This window comes from Schistocerca cancellata, chromosome 2, assembly GCF_023864275.1.
Source record: "Schistocerca cancellata isolate TAMUIC-IGC-003103 chromosome 2, iqSchCanc2.1, whole genome shotgun sequence".
Taxonomy (NCBI): domain Eukaryota; kingdom Metazoa; phylum Arthropoda; class Insecta; order Orthoptera; family Acrididae; genus Schistocerca; species Schistocerca cancellata.
In genome coordinates, this window is record NC_064627.1 from 725,315,793 (window position 1) to 725,338,166 (window position 22,374).

A 22,374-nucleotide genomic window follows, 5' to 3' on the forward strand; every position below is an offset into this window, starting at 1 on the left:
CAAAAGAATAGAAATAACATATACATCAGTGTTACAGGAATTATGACATGAGTACATACATAAAAGATCAGAATAACTTTTGAAACATCAACTTTACACATGAGCATTAAAACAAAACAGAATAAATAATGTCTAAACATATTTACAAGGTAAATAACATATTATTAATGCCAATTATATTTGAGGATAACAGTATTCCTCATCATAGTGAATGTAGCTTAGTATTAGAAGAAGAAAAAGCTCTATGAAACTACACAGAGACAGGAAGAAAACAAATACACAAGGGTACACAAACACATAGTGGGATAACACAAAAGGAAAGGACAGGGTTCGTTTTCAGTGTAACATTTGGTACTGCAGTCCAACCCAAAACTTCATTCCATAGATCTTTCATCTTATTTCAACATTTGTTTCCACCAAAAAAATCCTATCCAAGCATGCTTTCTGTATTTATATGTTCACATGTTTCTTACCACAATAGTTATTTTCCATTATCTTACCTCATCATTTATTTCCAAGAAAATCCTACCTAAACCTGTTACCGTAAACCCTACTTTTTTGGTTCATATCCTCTTTCTAAATACTGTTTTGGCCAAACCATTTTCTTATAGCTTCTCAATGCATTTCTTCCAATCCATCATAGTTAGTTTCTTATATAGTCTACCCCATTTTAAGCTAACTTAAATCTACTGAGCTCAGATGCTAAACTAAGGGACGAGGCAATGCAGCAGCACAAAACAATTAACACAAACAGCAATGACAAAAAAAAAAAATGGAAAATTGCAAAGCAAGCTACAGTAAATCTAAATTACCAAGCAATGCAACATTACAACTAATATGAGCCAATGTGCAGCAACAGTAGGAAAACTAGCTTAACAGAGTAATACAGAGTGAAATTTAGTAGCACTATGCCTGGCAAACAGCAGCAGTAAATGCTATAACTTATACCTAAGCATGACAAAGCTCAAGCAGAAAAAATAGTACACTAACAACAACTATGCAGATAAGGGAAATGTCTATTCACATCTTAATGTCTATGTAATTAAAGTGCTGCACCACAAATTATTCTACAAAAGAAATTACCAAGTACTCGAAAAGAAAATTATGTTTGCAGTTACTGTTACTAGTCCCTTCTTATTGCTCTTTCCTTTCCAAGTGCTCCTTTTTTGAAGAATGTGGATCATAAAATTATTATTTAATAGATCTGTTGACAGAAAGTCCCAGAAAGTGTTCACATTAGCAAATGCATTTAATTTTATTTTATGAAACCAATGCTGCAACAGAGCTGGAAAACAGATATCAAATGAAATAAGCAACTTTGAAAGGCAAAGCATAAAAATATCATTCAATAGTCATCTGACATTTCATAAGTTTTCTCTCAACTCTCGTAGAAAGACGCTTGTCATAATCAGGTGTGCAGATGTAAGTATCTTTCCAAGTAATGAGCGTGTCGTATTTGCGATGCTTTCTCTAAAGGAATGTCAATGGCGAGGATAATGGCCACTTTTTTTTTCTCCACCTGCGCCTCTGAAAGGCACTAATGGCTTTTTTCCAGGTGTCTGTCATGCAGCTGGGTGCCCACGACACGTTACGTGCAGGTGGTCACTTAACTTTCTTACGGAACTATTTATGACAGCAGTTTCCGCTACAGTGACAGTCTCATATAAAAATATTTCATAGGTCAAGAATTTGCGTTACAAATCTGTAGAAACAAAATCCTATTGATATAACAGTGTCCAAAAAATTTTCGTCGGCATTGTAATACATTCACGCATTTACATACATTTCATATCTCTTAAAGTACGATTCTTGGTTTCCAACATCCTTTTTCACAAGTCAGAGTCCCTAACCACTATTCATTACTCCTTACCTTATTACACATACACTCCTGGAAATGGAAAAAAGGACACATTGACACCGGTGTGTCAGACCCACCATACTTGCTCAGGACACTGCGAGAGGGCTGTACAAGCAATGATCACACGCACGGCACAGCGGACACACCAGGAACCGCAGTGTTGGCCGTCGAATGGCGCTAGCTGCGCAGAATTTGTGCAACGCTGCCGTCAGTGTCAGCCAGTTTGCCGTGGCATATGGAGCTCCATCGCAGTCTTTAACACTGGTAGCATGCCGCGACAGCGTGGACGTGAACCGTATGTGCAGTTGACGAACTTTGAGTGAGGGCATATAGTGGGCATGCGGGAGGCCGGGTGGACGTACCGCCGAATTGCTCAACACGTGGGGCGTGAGGTCTCCACAGTACTTCGATGTTGTCACCAGTGGTCGGCGGAAGGTGCACGTGCCCGTCGACCTGGGACCGGACCGCAGCGACGCACGGATGCACGCCAAGACCGTAGGATCCTACGCAGTGCCGTAGGGGACCGCACCGCCACTTCCCAGCAAATTAGGGACACTGTTGCTCCTGGGGTATCGGCGAGGACCATTTGCAACCGTCTCCATGAAGCTAGGCTACGGTCCCGCACACCGTTAGGCCGTCTTCCGCTCACGCCCCAACATCGTGCAGCCCGCCTCCAGTGGTGTCACGACAGGCGTGAATGGAGGGACGAATGGAGACGTGTCGTCTTCAGCGATGAGAGTCGCTTCTGCCTTGGTGCCAATGATGGTCGTATGCGTGTTTGGCGCCGTGCAGGTGAGCGCTACAATCAGGACTGCATACGACTGAGGCACACAGGGCCAACACCCGGCATCATGGTGTGGGGAGCAATCTCCTACACTGGCCGTACACCACTGGTGATCGTCGAGGGGACACTGAATAGTGCACGGTACATCCAAACCGTCATCGAACCCATCGTTCTACCATTCCTAGACCGGCAAGGGAACTTGCTGTTCCAACAGGACAATGCACGTCCGCATGTATCCCATGCCACCCAACGTGCTCTAGAAGGTGTAAGTCAACTACCCTGGCCAGCAAGATCTCCGGATCTGTCCCCCATTGAGCATGTTTGGGACTGGATGAAGTGTCGTCTCATGCGGTCTGCACGTCCAGCACGAACGCTGGTCCAACTGAGGCGCCAGGTGGAAATGGCATGGCAAGCCGTTCCACAGGACTACATCCAGCATCTCTACGATCGTCTCCATGGGAGAATAGCAGCCTGCATTGCTGCGAAAGGTGGATATACACTGTACTAGTGCCGACATTGTGCATGCTCTGTTGCCTGTGTCTATGTGCCTGTGGTTCTGTCAGTGTGATCATGTGATGTATCTGACCCCAAGAATGTGTCAATAAAGTTTCCCCTTCCTGGGACAATGAATTCACGGTGTTCTTATTTCAATTTCCAGGAGTGTATATATACATTCGTCGACACGTCAATCTTGCGAGACACTTCAATATTTCATCATAATAAATACATAGCATAATCAGAGTCCTCATATAGCATCAGCTTATTGATCATAAACATACCTCAACAGCATAATACACATCGTCGTCATAAGAATAACATCATAACACCTCAGTCAACTCTCAAAATCGTCGTAGCTTCCTCCAATAATTAAAAAAATTCTCTGCTAATGTCAAAAGTGTCATCTGCCTCAAATGTACTTTAAAAATCGTGATCCCATACCAAATATATCATTCAAAGGTCTCATAGTATCACAATGGTTCCGAAAAAATATGAACAGTTCACAAAGTACAGACAAAATACAATTTCGTAAGTGTGAAGTTATACAACGGTGTAATTGCGTAAACATGTGTCAGTGATGTAGTAAAATAAATGTTTGTCTCTCTCAGTTAAGCGATCAGATAGGTGTGTAATTTATGTGTTAGAGGAATATGGTACCGATGTGTAAAGTTGTGTAAGCAAATACCATATTGGCTAGGGCTCCTTGTGCTTGCCAAACACATGGTATACAAAGTAAGCGTGTACCCCCCTGAGGATTAATGTAATTATACCCTCAGGTGTTACAGATCACAAGAATGGAATGAAATGTATTACGAAAAACCTTTGTATCACTCTACTTCAAATATCTTTAAAAATAAATGTTTTAAGTACAAAATTAATCACTCAAATACGTGTACTGTAGCGCTAAATGTGCGTCTTGCTGTAGGATAATCTCTGTGGAAGTGTCGTAGTTATTGTCCTCCGAAAGCTAAGTTCTGCAGAAGTCAATGTACTTACCTCATGATAAACAAAAGTGAAATGCTTTGCGTATAGATATCTTAGTTATTACGCTTATTGTTGTGATGAAGAAAGTACTGTGCAGTAACGTATTGTTGTGCTACAAAAGAGGCTGTCTCATTGTAGCTATACCACAAAAGTTACTATTAAACATGTTTTACTTTCCAGAAGAATTCAGAAAAACTGTGCAGATATAAAACAGATACACCGCAAAAGCAACATTGTAAATTGTCACTCATTAGTAGCGTCGTGATAAAATCGTGTAGCTGTCACATAAACTAACTACTGTCTAATCTGGTATCTCACAGAAAGTACTTTAAATCCAGAATGTATTTTCAAGTAAACCAAAATGTTGCATTAGAATCTCATTAGCAATAACAGTATATGTTTTAAGTATGTGAGCCTTATAGTCGTTACATAATCGTGCAACTAACAAGCAAGAATGTACACACACAATAACACTGTGTCGTCTGTTCGCAATAACAATGCATTCGTAATTTCTGTTTAAATAAGTTCTCTTGGCTCTTGACTGGATATTTAACTTCAAACATTGTTGCATGGTAACAGTTTCTAAGTCTGACAATGCATACTAGAAATGTGAAGTGAAACGTTTTATGGCAAAGACTAAGTTAAAAAGCAGATTATCTTTCAATAAACGGTTTTACATGTGAAATGTGGTGTAAACCTTTACTCTTCCTAGTATGCAGAGTTTCAACCTGAATGCAATTATCATGCGGTATTCGTCCGTAAAGAATACTGGAATTTTGCTCAAGGTTAGCGTCAATGTTATTTTTCCCTGAGCCAGCCGGCGCAAGCGGCTGCCTGCGGTGTGAGTCATTGTCTGTTTCTTTGTTGGCGCGCGTCGTTATTGGGATTTGGAGACCTAACTTCTACAAATTCACCGTGACGAGAGGGCCCTGCCCTGTTTAAATCCCGCCAGTTCTGATGCAGTTCAGGCTCTGAGCTCTGAGCACTATGGGACTCAACTGCTGTGGTCATAAGTCCCCTAGAACTTAGAACTACTTAAACCGAACTAACCTAAGGACAGCGCACAACACCCAGCCATCACGAGGCAGAGAAAATCCCTGACCCCGCCGGGAATCGAACCCGGGAACCCGGGCGTGGGAAGCGAGAACGCTACCGCACGACCACGAGATGCGGGCCATGCAGTTCAGGTCTGTCGTTACGATCATATCGTCTGTCGTCATGTCAGTAGATTCCATAGTTTCTTTCTTGTCTGTCACGTGGTGGAAAATTTCTCCCTGAGTCGTAACTGCGCGCTGGACCATTGCGTCTAAAGTTATTCTGTCTCCCTTGATAATAATTGTTTTGGTTCCCATATTGTCTGTTTGTCTGAGTGTCTCTGTGATAGTCATTACCGCGGAGAGGTGATCTTTCCCTGTAATTATTACTACTCTGCCAACGGTTGTCATATGGGTGGTGTCTGTTTTGGTCACGATTTACGTTGTAAAAATAGTGTTGTTGTGTCCATTTATTATTTCTGTCATCGGGGAATTGTGACAGATGTGACCTGTAATTGTTGTACTCCTGTTTTCGCGTTCCGCGATAGTCAGTGTCAATTTCTAATTCTTGTAAGAGTCCCTGAAAAGCTTCAATGTCGTCTTTGCAACGTCCTGCCAAAATAATATGTCGTAAATGTTCAGGCAATTTGATTAAGCAAATGCGGATGAGCTCTGAGGAGTTGTATGGGTTTGACAGGTACTGATTCTTGTGCAACATGTCTTCAAAATATTTCACAAGACTGGAAAATTCAGATTGTTCGAAATGTTTCATCATTATGATGCTATGTTTTACTCGGTCTTGTGTAGCTTGAGACCAATATGCTGAGAGGAAGGCATGATAAAATTCTCCTTCACTGTGACAATCGTGAATGACCGATCGCATTCTTACAGCTGGTTCATTCTCTAAATAGCCACACATAAATTCTAATCTGTGCTCTAATGACCAGTTGCGAGGAAAACAATGAGAGAATTGATGGAGCCACGCTTGTGGATGAATGTCGTTCCAGTATTCTTAAACGTTTTGAATTTACGTGTAGTAATGAACAGCTTATAGTCAAAATCATCATGTCGGCGAGTCGCATGTCGGTCACTGTTACGTCGTGTCGGCGGTTCCATCTCAAAATTCGGTGCACATTGCCAATTTCTTTCATACCTTCCGAAATGCCCTGTGTTATTATTTTGTGGCTGTTCCGTATTAGTATGTCCCTCTTCCTGTATTGTCCTCTGAAATACGTATTTCTTGTATTACCTGTGGCCGGTTGCGGTGGTCTAGCGGTTCTGGCGCTGCAGTCCGGAACCGCAGGACTGCTACGGTCACAGGTTCGAATCCTGCCTCGGGCATGGGTGTGTGTGATGTCCTTAGGTTAGTTAGGTTTAAGTAGTTCTAAGTTCTAGGGGACTTATGACCTAAGATGTTGAGTCCCATAGTTCTCAGAGCCATTTGAACCATATTACCTGTGACAGCTGATCTTGTACTTCCCGGATTTCTCTTTTGTACTGTGTATTGATTTGATTTTGATTTTGTTTGAATTTTCTAATTTGTTCATACTCTTCTGTGTCAGTGAAGGCTACAGGTCTTGTGTCATTCAGATCATCATCTACCTTTGTAGATATGTTAGTGACCTGATCCGAAAGTTCAGCTACTTTCTCCGATAGTGAACACATTTAATCAGTGTGTTTTTCTGAACCAAGTTTCAGAGTGTCCATTTGTGTTGAAATCGAATCTACTGTGTCCTTTAAGTTTTCCTGAGTTTTTGCAAGTTGCGTAACGGAATCGGTAGATGCAACTGAGTCAATTTTAGCCCACAAGGTCTCATGATTTTCATGAACAATGGTTTGCATTTCTTTTATGGCTGCTTCGTGATTCTGTAATGCATTTTCATGCCGCGAAAAAATAGGTTGAAAATGCTCTTAAATTTGTGTTTTTACGTCATTACAGACTTTTTGACATTTCGATTCAATGTTATGTAACTCAATAGTTAAATCTTCACGTGTTTGTTCAAGTGTGGTGTCTAACTTCCGAAGATTTTGTTCCATTGTGTCTAACTTTTGAAGATTTTCTTCCATCGTGTCTAACTTTTGAAGATTTTGTTCCATTGTGTCTAACTGTTGCTGTCTTTGTCTCTGGTGTTGTTCCATTATGTCTAACTTTTGAAGCTTTTGTCCCATTTGTTGCATTAATTGTAATAAAAATGCACTGGTGTCTGAAACATGTTCCTCAGCGCTTTTCGGCAGTGAATTTGCACCGGCAACATTCACATTTTGACAAGCGGAAAATGTGTCTTGACTCATTTGAGAAAACGGTGAGAACCCAAAACCTGAGTCTACAGTATTTGCAATATTGTGTTCTGTCATCCCCAATTCCTGAGGCGAGCTGTTGCCGACCGATCGATCGATAATCCTTCCCTGTTTACTACTTGTTTCACTGTCTACACCATTATTTGACGCCCGCTCCATTTCCCTATGCACAGTTACCAAATTACTACTTTGAATATTAGTTAATTCATTACATGGTGGCGTTAACACACTGCTTTCGTCTTCACTGTCATTTCTCAGTTTACTTTGGAGCCTAGTATTACGTTTTTCACACGCCATTATTGTCACAATATTTCACACGACAACACAGAAAAGCACAATTTGAAGAGCAAAAATAGGAGAACACATTAACATAGCACTGAAAATAATATCTAGTTAGTTGCAAGCGCAGCTGCGAAATACTTGGTGCAGCTCTACATGCATACCACAACTGTTTTACTGTACAACAATGAAAGAATGCAACTACAAAGGAGATTCTCTCTACAATTACGCGCTAGCAATAAACAAAATCTACACTAATTACACAAACTACAAGAAAAAATCAGAAGTTTCCAGTGAGGTATCCTAGGCTAAGGGTCGACATATGAAACGTCCGCTTAGAAAAATTATACACGACTGTGCTTAAACTGACACTCAATATTTTTAGCGCAACGCAATCTGACTTTCAGAAATCCCTACAAAGGAATGGCCCTGACTAACATTAACCTGTACCTTTCACAAATCACTTACCTCACAAAAATCTTCGTTACTCGAACTACTGCAATACAGCGAGCGCCACTACTGCCAGCTAAATACACTCCTGGAAATTGAAATAAGAACACCGTGAATTCATTGTCCCAGGAAGGGGAAACTTTATTGACACATTCCTGGGGTCAGATACAACACATGATCACACTGACAGAACCACAGGCACATAGACACAGGCAACAGAGCATGCACAATGTCGGCACTAGTACAGTGTATATCCACCTTTCGCAGCAATGCAGACTGCTATTCTCCCATGGAGACGATCGTAGAGATGCTGGATGTAGTCCTGTGGAACGGCTTGCCATGCCATTTCCACCTGGCGCCTCAGTTGGACCAGCGTTCGTGCTGGACGTGCAGACCGCGTGAGACGACGCTTCATCCAGTCCCAAACATGCTCAATGGGGGACAGATCCGGAGATCTTGCTGGCCAGGGTAGTTGACTTACACCTTCTAGAGCACGTTGGGTGGCACGGGATACATGCGGACGTGCATTGTCCTGTTGGAACAGCAAGTTCCCTTGCCGGTCTAGGAATGGTAGAACGATGGGTTCGATGACGGTTTGGATGTACCGTGCACTATTCAGTGTCCCCTCGACGATCACCAGTGGTGTACGGCCAGTGTAGGAGATCGCTCCCCACACCATGATGCCGGGTGTTGGCCCTGTGTGCCTCGGTCGTATGCAGTCCTGATTGTGGCGCTCACCTGCACGGCGCCAAACACGCATACGACCATCATCGCTGAAGACGACACGTCTCCATTCGTCCCTCCATTCACGCCTGTCGCGACACCACTGGAGGCGGGCTGCACGATGTTGGGGCGTGAGCGGAAGACGGCCTAACGGTGTGCGGGACCGTAGCCCAGCTTCATGGAGACGGTTGCGAATGGTCCTCGCCGATACCCCAGGAGCAACAGTGTCCGTAATTTGCTGGGAAGTGGCGGTGCGGTCCCCTACGGCACTGCGTAGGATCCTACGGTCTTGGCGTGCATCCGTGCGTCGCTGCGGTCCGGTCCCAGGTCGACGGGCACGTGCACCTTCCGCCGACCACTGGCGACCACACCGATGTACTGTGGAGACCTCACGCCCCACGTGTTGAGCAATTCGGCGGTACGTCCACCCGGCCTCCCGCATGCCCACTATACGCCCTCGCTCAAAGTCCGTCAACTGCACATACGGTTCACGTCCACGCTGTCGCGGCATGCTACCAGTGTTAAAGACTGCGATGGAGCTCCGTATGCCACGGCAAACTGGCTGACACTGACGGCGGCGGTGCACAAATGCTGCGCAGCTAGCGCCATTCGACGGCCAACACCGCGGTTCCTGGTGTGTTCGCTGTGCCGTGCGTGTGATCATTGCTTGTACAGCCCTCTCGCAGTGTCCTGAGCAAGTATGGTGGGTCTGACACACCGGTGTCAATGTGTTCTTTTTTCCGTTTCCAGGAGTGTAAAAGATTCAAACTACTGAAGGCACTAACTACTGATAGGCATAGTTTGCAAATGAAAGATTTTAATAGAGAACAAACAATGTATTTACCTTAATAATCATCATATATATATATCAGTTCATGACATCCATTCTGTACTCTAAAATCCGCTACCTCATTTCCCATATCCACCACTGCTGGCGGCTCACCTCCAACTGCGCAACGCTATGCACTGTTCACATCCAGCTGCCCAACACTACAATGGCTGACAACAATGAAAACCAGCCACAGACTGCACACAGCACAGCCAGTGATTTTCATACAGAGCGCTACGTAACGTTGCCAATAAGAAAATATAAACAGCCTACTTACACTGTTACCTCGTTTGTGTACAATCGTCAGTGCCTATATTAGGTGCACCTGTTGTATTACACCACCGGCATTCACTTAGGAAGGCTCTTTACTGTTTTCATGTTTGGCCCCACGTGTACTTTTGTTTTACATGTGTAGAAGAATCTAGATTTTTTTTGGCTATATTGCATTTAAAGTTGCTGAATACAAATGCTACAAGTGATGATGGCAAATACAGTACTATTTATCTTTCATATTTGCGGAAACTGTAAGTCATTCTTCTATCCTTTGATTCAATAACCTAGTCATCACATAACGTTCTGTGGCCTCGTCCTCAGCACTGTGATGTTATTGGGACTCCCAGTATAACTTTAGGTCGGAGCAGAATGGCATGGATGGGGCGTTTCCGGGGAAGGTGCTTTCAGAAGCTAGTCATACACTGACAGAAGCTTAATACCCACAGTCACACTATCTGCTCCCTGCGTTCGTTAGTCTCTTTTTGTGCTCCATTAGACGTGTACATTCGTTGAATGTTGTCGAAATAAAGAGATAGAATTTACCTCCTCTTTCTTATATAAACATCACCATCAATCCAAACATTAGTACTCTTTGTATTTCGCCTGTTACGATACCCTTCACTTTCTTGGTCCTCCTTGTCAGCTTATCCCAAATGGGTGGAATCTTATCATTCTCATCTCATTGTTGCGAGACATGTTGTTCTCTATTGAGGCTATTACATATATTCTGTTCTTCGCTAGTTTTCGGATTTCGAAGTCTGTCATCTCTTGTCCATCGCTTTACGGATGTTAGAAATTCATCTGTTAGGGCTTTCTTGGCATTTATTTACATCTCGGGGCTCACTTTCATAAACAAGCACTGGTGCTGCCACAGTATTATATTATTTTAAGCTTACTTTCTTCGTTATACTGTTTAGAAAACAGTTTACCATTCATCTCACATTCCGAAAGTTTGCTAGTTTCTTCTGTACGTCTTCGTCATGATCATATGTGTCATCGAAACTTAAACTGTTTAAATGTTTCACCTGATCTACTGTTCTACTATTAATCACAGTTTCTCTCCATCGCGGTGTTTTCCTATAAAGATAATTGATTTTATCCTTTTCTTCTGAAACTGTCAAATGGTAATTTCACAAATGCTTACTAATATATCTGTTCCCTTTTGTAAGTCGTATTCATTATCTGCTAGTAGTGTGACGTCGTCTGCAAAGAAAAGAGGCAGTTCATGTAGGAATCCGGCCGGAGTGGCCGATCGGTTCTAGGCGCTCCAGTCTGAAACCGCGCGACCGCTACGGTCGCAGGTTCGAATCCTGCCTCGGGCACGGATGTGGGTGATGTCCTTAGGTTAGTTAGGTTTATGTAGTTCTAAGTCTAGGGGACTGATGACCTCAGATGTTAAGTCCCATAGCGCTTAGAGCCATTTGAACGATTTTTTTGTTGCTCGCCTACCAATGCTCTCCTATAACCCTTAACCTATTGTTTGCTGTTCTTGCATAAACTTAGTATGCTGTGTCCAGTAAGCTGATTTCTCTATACTTCTCGCTGTTACTGCATTCTCCTTTTTTAAATAGCGCTATTGCCATTACTTATAACTACGCTTCTGGAATAGCTCAATATCTCCAGCACATACGCGTATTAATGTGATTTAGTAGTCTCGTATGTAATAGAGAGCTACGTATTTTAGCAGTTCAGAGCTTATGCCAGTCATACCATTAGATTTCCTCGTCTCTGTTCACTTTGACGTATGTTTCTCATGTAGAGTGGGAAAAATGCATTTGAAAGATTACACTGGCAAACACTATAGTAATCCGGAAGTGGATTTCTGCAACACGTCTCTGCTAACGAACGAAATACTGGAAATGATATTAAAATATGTAACATGCGGAATTGGTACAGCCAACTAACATAGGCCCCAGACAACGACCACAATGGGGAGGAGGTATAACTGTGGGAACTGTTACAGCTATGCTCTTACTAAAGTTAAAATTGTAACTGCAGAGATCTTCGTATCTTTAGTTTAGCATAATTCAGAGAAACGAGAATGAATTTTATCATCAGGGGTGTAGTGAACTATAAACGCTGATCCTCAGAATTTCGATACCAACGCGTTAGTCGTGGAGACATGTCATTTGTGCTTTTCCCTAGATTCATACTTCTCGTGTGCAGACGCACCTCCCTAATCTAGTGATAAACTGCTTTTTTCTTTTTGTTGTTGACGAAGGAGATAGTGGCTTTTCATGAAAATATTTGTAAAATTTTATATACAATCTTAAGAAAGGTTTTTCTTCTGAATTTTCACATTGCATTACTGAGATATATAAAGAAAAGGAAGTTAGAGACTTTATCAAGTGTGCTGGGAGCGTCGAAATGTGTTGTGCTAGTCTGTCAAAAATCCCCTACTGCGGCGGGTGTGATACGTCGAACAGTGTCTGCCTCATCTCGCAGAGGAGCGTGTAGCTATTCATAGAGTAACGTATTTCTTCCAACTTGGTACTACGGGTCGTCGACCAAAATGTTACACTTACCATTTAGTTCGTCAGCGCCCTTTCTTCCTCTAGGTTAAATTGAATGGGCCTGCTTTGAATTAAAGTAGTTTTCTACTAATAAGCGGTGCGCGCATACGTGGAATTGAGTGACTTCAACGATGAGCAGGTGCCGTGGGCAATTGGTAATGGTACTCAGACTTAAAAGCAGGTGCGACTGTATTGGGAAAATCCCCGCCTGTCCATCCTGATTTACACGATATTTACGGTATGATACAGCAGTGCCTGTGTTGTTCAGAAGTATGAAAGCGCGAAGGAACAGCCACTCGGACCCGGATCTCCCAGTTATTGGAAGCGATCGCCTTACTGTTAGGTTCTCCGAACATGCCTCACGACCAGACACAAACTTGTCGTCAAGCACTCACCTACAACCCGCACTCGTGCTTCCATTATGTAAATACCTGTACAGGGACCTGGTGTAGGCGAATAAGTACGATATTGCAGTGTTTAGAAGTATGACACAAGGCACTACGTCACATGGAAGTGTGCGTGAGAGATGTTTACACTGTGTACCGGTGTGCCGCGATAGTATGTAGAACAAATCATGGCCTTGTTGTTCCGCAAATCGGCACTGAAATTTAATTTTGTTAACGAATATGCTCGACTGAAGGCTTACGAGATAGAACGTTATTTACGGGACGAGGTAGAAATCGAACCTGTCGTACTGTAACAACAACACTGTACTATTGTACATGTAAGTAAAATTTTTCTTCTGATTTTTCGATAAATTAGGGCAATCGATGTTCTGATTTCATTTGTTTTCTTGTTTCATGCCATTGTGTTAAGAAAACTGTAAACAATTTTCAATGTGAATATTAATGTTTATGTCAAATGTCAAACAATATTGTAACAGAATTGAAATGTAAGAAACGTTGAAACTGTTGTAAGATGTTTAAAACTGTAACTGTGCGTCTGGTCCATACGTAGGCAATGTGTTAGGATATGTAGAATGCAAAACCTCGGGTGAATACCCTGTCTGTAAGAGAGCGGTAAAAGGTGGATGGCAGGCGAGCGCGGGAAAATGCGCACGGGCGCTGCACGGCACAACGGGTTCAGCAGTAGTAGTTGGAGTTTGGCATTGGTCTGAGCAACACGTTCTCGAGCGAGGAGGCTCTCCTGGAAGACGTAGTTTCATTGAGCCTCGGGTATGCCGTTCCAAAAAATATATGGCAAAATTCCATAGGCACTAAATGGAAAAGTATTGCGACGCTATGAAGAAATAAAGTGTTGATCCGTCAAGAGCCATAGCTGTGGTTGTATGTGTGCTCTGTGCCTCGCCATCTCGCCGCCCGCCAACCGCCGCATAGATACGAAAAGGTTGAAACTTTTTAGTACTGTATTCGTATGGACCAGTGTTACTTTTGTTCCATACTGTTCAATAACAACTTAAATTTTACCAGAACTGTCCTATCATTTAATTATCCTCTCAATTAACCTAGATAGGGTCCTTTCCAAATGTTGTGCAATCCAAGTGTCCCGAAATGAAAAATTAAATTTTGTGTTAATAATAATTACTTGCAGACCTAACTATGTAAGAATGGTGTTTAAAGAACTGTTTTGTTAATGAACCAGTAAATGAATAACGAAGGTCTGACAAAGTTGGAAGATAACTTTGATATTGATTTAGTAATTAAGTTTAATTATTTCGAGACAGATATAATGGTATTTAAATGAGGTAATTAAGTTTAATTATTTCGAGACAGATATAATGGTATTTAAATGAGCAGCAAATTAGACAAAAAGAGTAGTAACTCATATATTGGAAATCTTGAGTGCATAATGATTTCAGTAATCAATTTTTTTAATACAGTGATCATAACAGTTTCAGGGTCCCCCCCCCTTTTTTTATTCATTTGAATTCTGAAGTGTTCTAAACTGATTTGACCAGCAAAGTTAAAGTCAATATAAAAGCCAAAATATATCAGTGTTTTACCTTTATCAAAATTGACTCTGTGTGTGTGTGATTCGAAAGTGCTATTTCTAGGGTAACCTATGCCCGATTTTAATCAGATCAATAGACAGTACGAAGTTTTGTAGTAAACATTATAGTGTAGTGTTATGTATTTATGGATTATCCATATAAGTACAAAACGTGAAATTATCAGTTCAATAGATTTTCTGGTTCTAAAATTCTACTATATTATGCAGTGTTACTACTTGTTGCGTTGCACGAATATCTGCCAACTTGTACAGGGAAGAAACTCAGTTAATGCCTAATTAGGCTGGCGACCGTATTATTAACAAATTGGTAGCATCTTCTGTGTTGCTTTTTGTCCGCCCTGACGTGTAGTTGCATTTCGGACTTACTTGACGTATCATTGTTATTACAGAGTGGGTGTAAGTCTGATTTGCCTCCATTCAGATACACGCGGTCAATATCTATACGAAAATCCTTTCTCATAAGGGGAAGCCCGTCAACTTACCATGGTACAGGCTTTAAAATGTATCGTGTGCCACAACCACGCGCACGTTACAGTACTAGTGGGAATACACTTATTGATAGTTAAGTCAAGCTCATTAATGGTTCAAATGGTTCAAATGGCTCTGAGCACTATGGGACTTAACATCTGAGGTCATCAGTCCCCTAGAACTTAGAACTACTTAAACCTAACTAACCTAAGGACATCACACACATCCATGCCCGAGGCAGGATTCGAACCTGCGACCGTAACAGTCGCGCGGTTCCGGACTGCAGCGCCTAAACCGCGTGGCCACCGCGGTCGGCAGCTCATTAATGAAGCGGCATGTGACAAACTACTACTCCGCCACCGACAAGGACTTCGTTTCTGTCACTCGGACGGAATGTTGGAGCGGTTGTAGTTGAACAAGCGGTGTGGGACTACGAACGATCTGCGTCTTTTAGCTTCCATTCGAATTGCCAGAAAAATTGATGACAGATACATTGCGTCCTTACGGAACAGTTTTATCCCATGTGGCTGAAAAATGGGCGAGTTTCAAAACGTATCCTGTCCTTAATGGGGTGAGACAAATACTGATCGAACTACGAAAACATGTTCCGCCATGCTTGTACATCGCCGATTCTAAAGCGGTTGTCATCTACGACGGACAACCGCAAACGTGCTCTGGGTGTAGGGAGGAGGAACACATACGTTCTGAGTGTACCCAATGAAGTATGTTACAGCTGCCACGGGATAATCCACTGCTCACGCCGCATCCGACAGTGCTCCCAATGACCTATGTCGCAGTATTACGTGATGACGGAAGACGCGCGACAAAAACTTACCGTAACATACAGACAGAAGAAGATCGTGGCGAACCATGGAAGGATGACGTTTCGCTGTACCGCATACAGCAGTCACTGGACGCCCTTTCTTCGGTGCCGCTCGCGGCCCCTTCGGACACGGCAGTTACAGAGGTTGATCCTTCGACGGCGCACGGTTCCGAAGTCCCGCACGAACATCGAGAGGCAACGTTAACAGCGATCACCTAAACGCCGGAAGAAGCGCCACCTTACGATGGAGAGCGACCATTCAGAACCAGTAAGCAATGCCGAGGCGTTTCTGGGTACAGAGCAGACGACCATGCATGCAGAAAAGCTGTCTAGCTGGCCAGCAGGCCAGCGACACGAACTCCTCATGACGATGCTCTGGACACAGCAGGCAGCAGGATACTGGGGGTGCTATGGCGCCTACAAAGCACTACAGCGATGGGACGCCGGGGGACTGGTCACAAGAGCCACCCCAGTGGGGAACAGATGGTGCTGGAGGCGCCGCACCCACACACGCTCCCTGTGTACGACCGGAAGACTGCACAGAGTACTGGCAGACGGCATGAGAGTAAGCAGCCTATGTACGGAAGTATTAGCGACCTTAAGGTGCCCGCTATGAGGGGGAGGATTTGTCTGATGTGGTAGAAGAGTAAACAGGAGTCGACTTAGAAGAGATGAGGGATCCAGTTTTAAGAGAGCTCTGGAAATCTTATATCAAATAAAGCAGAAGGGATAGACAACATTTCATCAGAATTTCTAAAATCATTGGGGAAAGTGACAACAAAACGTCTATTCACGTTGGTGTGAGCCGCGCGGGATTAGTCGAGCGGTCAGAGGCGCTGCAGTCATGGACTGTGCGGCTGGTCCCGACGGAGGTTCGAGTCCTCCCTCGGGCATGGGTGTGTGTGTTTGTCCTTAGGATAATTTAGGTAAAGTAGTGTGTAAGCTTACGGACTGATGACCTTAGCAATTAAGTCCCGTAAGCTTTCACACACATTCACATTCATTCACGTTGGTGTGTTGACTGTATGAATCTAGCAACATACCATCTGACTTTAGGAAAAATGTCGTCCTCACAATTCGGAACACGGCAAGAGCTGTCATCTGCGAGTATTATCGCACAAGCAACTTAAAAGCTCATTCATACAAACTGCTGACAAGAATAATACACAGAAGAATGGGAAAGAAAACTGAGGATGTGTTAGATGACGATGAGTTTGGCTTTAGGAAAGGTAAAGGCACCAAGAGGCAGTTCTGAAGTTGCGGTTGATAATGGAAGCAAAACTAAACAAAAATCATGACATATTCATAGGATTTGTCGACCTGGAAAAGCGTTCGACAATGTAAATGGTGCTAGATTTTCGAAATTCTGAGAAAAATATGTGTAGGCTACCGGTAGAGATGGGTAATACACAATATGTAGAAGAGCTAAGAGGGAGTAATACGAGTGGACGACCAAGAAAGAAGTTCTCGGATTAAAAAGGAGGTAAGACAAGGATGTACTCTTTCACCCCCACTGTTCAATCTGTACGTCGAAGAAGCAATTACGAAAATAAAAGACCCGTCGAGGAGTGGAATTAAAATTCGTGGTAAATGGGTATCAATGATACGATTCGCTGATGACATTGCTATCCTGGGCGAAACTGAAGACACGCCCGGGTTCCCGGGTTCGATTCAAGGCGGGGTCAGGGATTTTGTCTGCCTCGTGATTACTGGGTGTTGTGTGCTGTCCTTAGGTTAGTTAGGTTTAAGTAGTTCTAAGTTCTAGGGGACTGATGACCATAGATGTTAAGTCCCATAGTGCTGAGAGCCATTTGAACCATTTGAAACTGAAGAAGAATTACATGATCTGCTGAATGTAATGGTCTAACGAGTACAGAATATGGTTGGAGAGCAAATCGTAGAAAGACGAAAGTAATGAGAGGTAGCATTCTTCTTTCGTATTTGCAAACTTTCCGTTTTACAATTACATTTGATAGGTATTAAAATGCGTTTAGATAATTTACTAATTTACAAAATTGTTCAAATATGTGTGAATCCCTGAGGGACCAAACTGTTGAGGTCATCCGTCCCCAGACTTACGCACTACTTATACTAACTTAAGCTAAGAACAGTACACACACTCATGCCAGGGAGGACTCGAACCTCGGGCGGGAAGGGCAGCGCAATTCGTGACATGGCGCCTCAAATCGCGCTGCCATTCTGGTTAATTTACACGAATGGGATGTATGAATAAACATAAATTGAACTGGAATGGATGGCAAAACAAATTTAGTTATTTCATTATAAGACATCAACTGTGGTAATAAGCCTAATTAGTGAAATACCAAGGACGAAATATTTATGTTTAATCGGTATGTGTGAAATGTAACAAATATGTATTTCTGGACATCTGCGGAACAACTTAATCGACATTACAAACATCAAATGATTTCAAAAGAGGTTTATTTTATTTGCTGTTAACTATTCTGTGCGTTATTATTGTTTTACGGATCACACAACGAAATAACGACTTTCTAGAAAGTAAACATCATATGATGATCGAATAACTTACGGGAATGAAGCTGGGTGACGTCATCGACAATCGCCAATATTTCGACAGGTGACCATCCTGTCATTTTCAAGACAAAACTGCTGCAAGTAACCGCTGTGCAAGTGAATTTAAAACCTCGCTTTGCAGAGCAATTCCGGAAAGATAACACACACACACACACACATACTGTACAACACATACACATACTGTACACACTCGCTTGTCGGTATGAGCACCACATTAATAGCTCGGCGGATTTCTTACGTCGATTAGAGGGAATGGTTTGAACGACTCTGATTTTCTAATACATTTCGATATGTTCTTTCTCTTCGCTCGTGTTTCTGTGTTTCGTTGAATTTAATGAACTTCGGGTTTTTTTTAATAGCGAAACTATTTCGACATGTTTTGACTTCTACTTACTTTTTATTCAATAACCAGTACCATGAGCAGACAGATGTTATTGGGAACCCGTTGTCACCTTTTGTTGCAAATTTGTTTGTGGAAGACTTCCAGGGAAGTGCCTTAGAATAAGTGTATTTGAGAATTGCTTGTTTTTTTCCGATAAGTAGATGATATTTTTGTTATTTGGCCGAATAGTAGTGAGAATTTTTAAAAATGGTTCAAATGGCTCTGATCACTATGGGACTTAACATCTGTGGTCATCAGTCCCCTAGAACTTAGAACTACTTAAACCTAACTAACCTAAGGACATCACACACATCCATGCCCGAGGTAGGATTCGAACCTGCGACAGTAATTTTTAAAATGCCTCACAGTCCACCAGGTGGAAAAGGACGGCAGCCTTTCCCCCCTTGATGAGTTGGTCAGCGGAACGCTGAAGGTACGTTGGGAATGTTTATAGGAAACCTGCTCATACTGACTTATATCCATAGGCTGACAGTTGTCACCATGCAGCTAAGAGCGAAGGAGTGCTTCGTATGTTGATGCGCAAAGTTTAAGTCAATTCAGACACTGAGAGTTTGTCAGCACACCCATGCGAGAGGGAGGACTCGAACCTCCGCCGGGAGCAGCCGCGCAGACCATGAATGCAGCCTCCTAGACCGCTCGGCTAATCCCGTGCTATGTACCAAACGTGCACCCGGTGAGTGATGATAATACGGAGTTGATACCAAGGTCTAGGTCCTTTTTGCCTTAGGCTAGGAGCATTTACGACCTCCATACCTGAGACTAGGGTCATTTTACGTTCCGTTAAGGATGATATCGGTTTGCGTTAGGCGGGCGTCTCCCGTATTCCTTGGCTGGCTCAAATGGATCTGAGCACTATGCGACTTAATTTCTGAGGTCATCAGTCGCCTAGAACTTAGAACTAATTTAACCTAACTAACCTAAGGACATCACAAACATCCATGCCCGAGGCAGGATTCGAACCTGCGACCGTAGCGGTCGCTCGGTTCCAGACTGTAGCGCCTAGAACTGCACGGCCACTCGCGCCGGCGCGTATTCCTTGCAGTTACGGCATGCCATATATTGATCAATCTATCAGGACTATGTAGGACCGGTGTACTGAGCACACGCTTACAACAGCCGAACAAATCCAACATTGCAGAACACTGTCTTGGCGCCGGTCATCATATGGAATATAACAACGCTGAGGTTCTGGCATGCCATTGCAGCTATTTGGATAGTGTTATTAAGGAGGTAGTTGATGTGCTTGTGTGTGCGCGTGTGTGTTTTACCTTCCCGAAATTGCTCTGCAAACTGAGGTTGCAAATTCACTTTGGGCCGGCCGCGGTGGTCTAGCGGTTCTGGCGCTGCAGTCCGGAACCGCGGGACTGCTGCGGTCGCAGGTTCGAATCCTTCCTCGGGCATGGGTGTGTGTGGTGTCCTTAGGTTAGTTAGGTTTAAGTAGTTCTAAGTTCTAGGGGACTTATGACCTAAGATGTTGAGTCCCATAGTGCTCAGAGCCATTTGCCAAATTCACTTGCACAGCGCTTAGTTGCTCTAGTTTCGTCTTGAAAATGTTGGATGGTCAACCACCGAAATATCGGTTTTGTCGATAACATCACGCAGCTGCATTCCAATTTGTATACTGCTAGAGAAACTGAAGTTTCAACAAATCTTTCATGATATTCACCATTGATGTGTACATAGTTCTGCGTAGTCAGCGCGTACACAACTTTCCCACTAGAGCGCGCCCCGCTAAGCACAATAGTGCAGGCGCAGCGCTCGTCCGTCTCCGCTCTACGAGATGGCGCTGCTATAAAGACGGACCAAATTCTACTTCCGCCGATCCGCGTATTAATATGTAACGCAGCCAATGATATTGCTGCTAACGTAGAACCTTTTCTCCTCACGGATCACAATCGCGCAGTGATACCTGAACGCTCGAGGTATTATAACGAGTGTACAGACCTCCGATTAGCTAGTCTGCATCAGTCTGCCTTAGTCTGCATTTGTCTGTACCAATCTATAGTCAAGTTTCAGTCTGTGCCTAATAAGATTATCATATTCCTGTACATAGCCATGAAGATATATGAATAGACACTTTGTCAAGTATCAGAGATATGTGAGAATAAGATTAACGTATCAAGACCAAAGGATCTTCAGATTGTCAATTGTAAACTGTATCCAGAATCAAGTTACGTAATTTCTGTGATTTTTATTATTTTAATAAATGTGTATGAAAATTAATCAAGTTCTGTTTAAAGTTGGTCACCGTAAATCTGCTACTCTAAGCGTGCAAGTGGCATTTCTATCGTCTGACCGAACGGCAGAAGATAAACACGCCACGATAAGACCACGAGACATATTGCTGACACTCGCTTACTTCGTTAGAGCGAGAAGTCAAATAATCTGATGGTGTGTGTACCGAAGGTCTTACACTACGCACACCACAACCATAGTCAGTCGTTGCATGATTTTCTGGAACAAGAATTACCGGGATACCAGAAGGAATGGGTGAAATAGCACTAAATAGTCCAGTTTAATGCTTCTTAAACCACACTCTCCACTAGCCTTTTATTGTGTCGTTTGAAATGATCAGGTAAATAACACAGTTAACTCAAGTACTGTGGCCTTTCAGGCCTTTGCATATACAAGATCTGATGTACAGCAGGTATAAAAGTAGGAGCCTATAAACAAGAGCTGCTAACGAGGAGTCATACAGCTGGGAAACAAGAAGAAGGAATCCGCCAATGCCCCGGTATTTCGGCTGACGAGCCTAAACAGCGAGCGGCGGCCGCGAGACTGCACCAGGCGGCCGTCAGCTGTAGATTTCGGTGAAGTAGGGCCGCTCGCAGATGAAGGCGAGCTTCTTGTTGCAGATCTCGTCGTTGTAGTCGCCGGAGCGCAGCATCGACACGCAGTCCTCGCCCTCGCTGCTGCCGCTCAGGTTGTTGGGCTCGCCCAGCGACCACGACACGTAGCCCGTCTCCGACAGCGGCTCGCCTGCACACAGACAACACCCTTACAAACTGTCGCGTTCCGAACAGTGCCGCCCACGATTCTTTTCTATTTGTTGCCACCTGTCAAGGGAAGTAGCGCAGCTTGAAAGGTTGAAACCCAATAAAAATGAGTTTAAAATATGGAGCTGATTTTGTACCGCCATCCACAAGGTCATTCGTACAAAAAACTCCTCGCTTGTGTAAAATCGATGTTTGAAGGTTAACAGTACTAAATACTACTGGGTTAGCGTACGCAAAAACCATGCGGTTTTGAACTTACTTCAGGAGTCACCTAATTCAGATGCAACCCTTACCAGGTGCATGGTGTCTCTTACATAGTCGAAACGAAATTTATACAATAAAAAGCATCGTAGCAAGTAGAATAAAATTGATATTACAATGAAATCCAGACCATTAGCTGCTTACAGGCGTTGATAAATATCAACGGGGACAGTTGAAAATGTGTGCCCCGACCGGGACTCGAACCCGGGACCTCCTGCTTACATGACAGACGCCCCATCTGACTGAGCCTTTTCTTTCACATTTTGTTCGTTTCGTTTGGTCGTAGGGGACATCACACGACATCCATTAAAGTTCGTTGTTCATCCTTTCACTCAGTTTTTTTGTTACAGAGAGCAGCCAGCTCTCTAACCGA

At 43.2% G+C, this 22,374-nt stretch overlaps 1 protein-coding gene across 1 annotated transcript in view; it reads right to left on the reverse strand.

Moving 5' to 3' along the window:
* Window positions 1-21,258: 21,258 nt before the first annotated feature.
* LOC126147988 (hemolymph lipopolysaccharide-binding protein-like) overlaps window positions 21,259-22,374 on the reverse strand; it is a 32,984-nt gene continuing 31,868 nt past the window's right edge. The window contains exon 6 of the mRNA XM_049915726.1: window positions 21,259-21,723. Coding sequence (XP_049771683.1) covers window positions 21,539-21,723 — 185 coding nt within the window. The 3' untranslated portion in view covers window positions 21,259-21,538. The remainder of the gene's footprint in view (window positions 21,724-22,374) is intronic.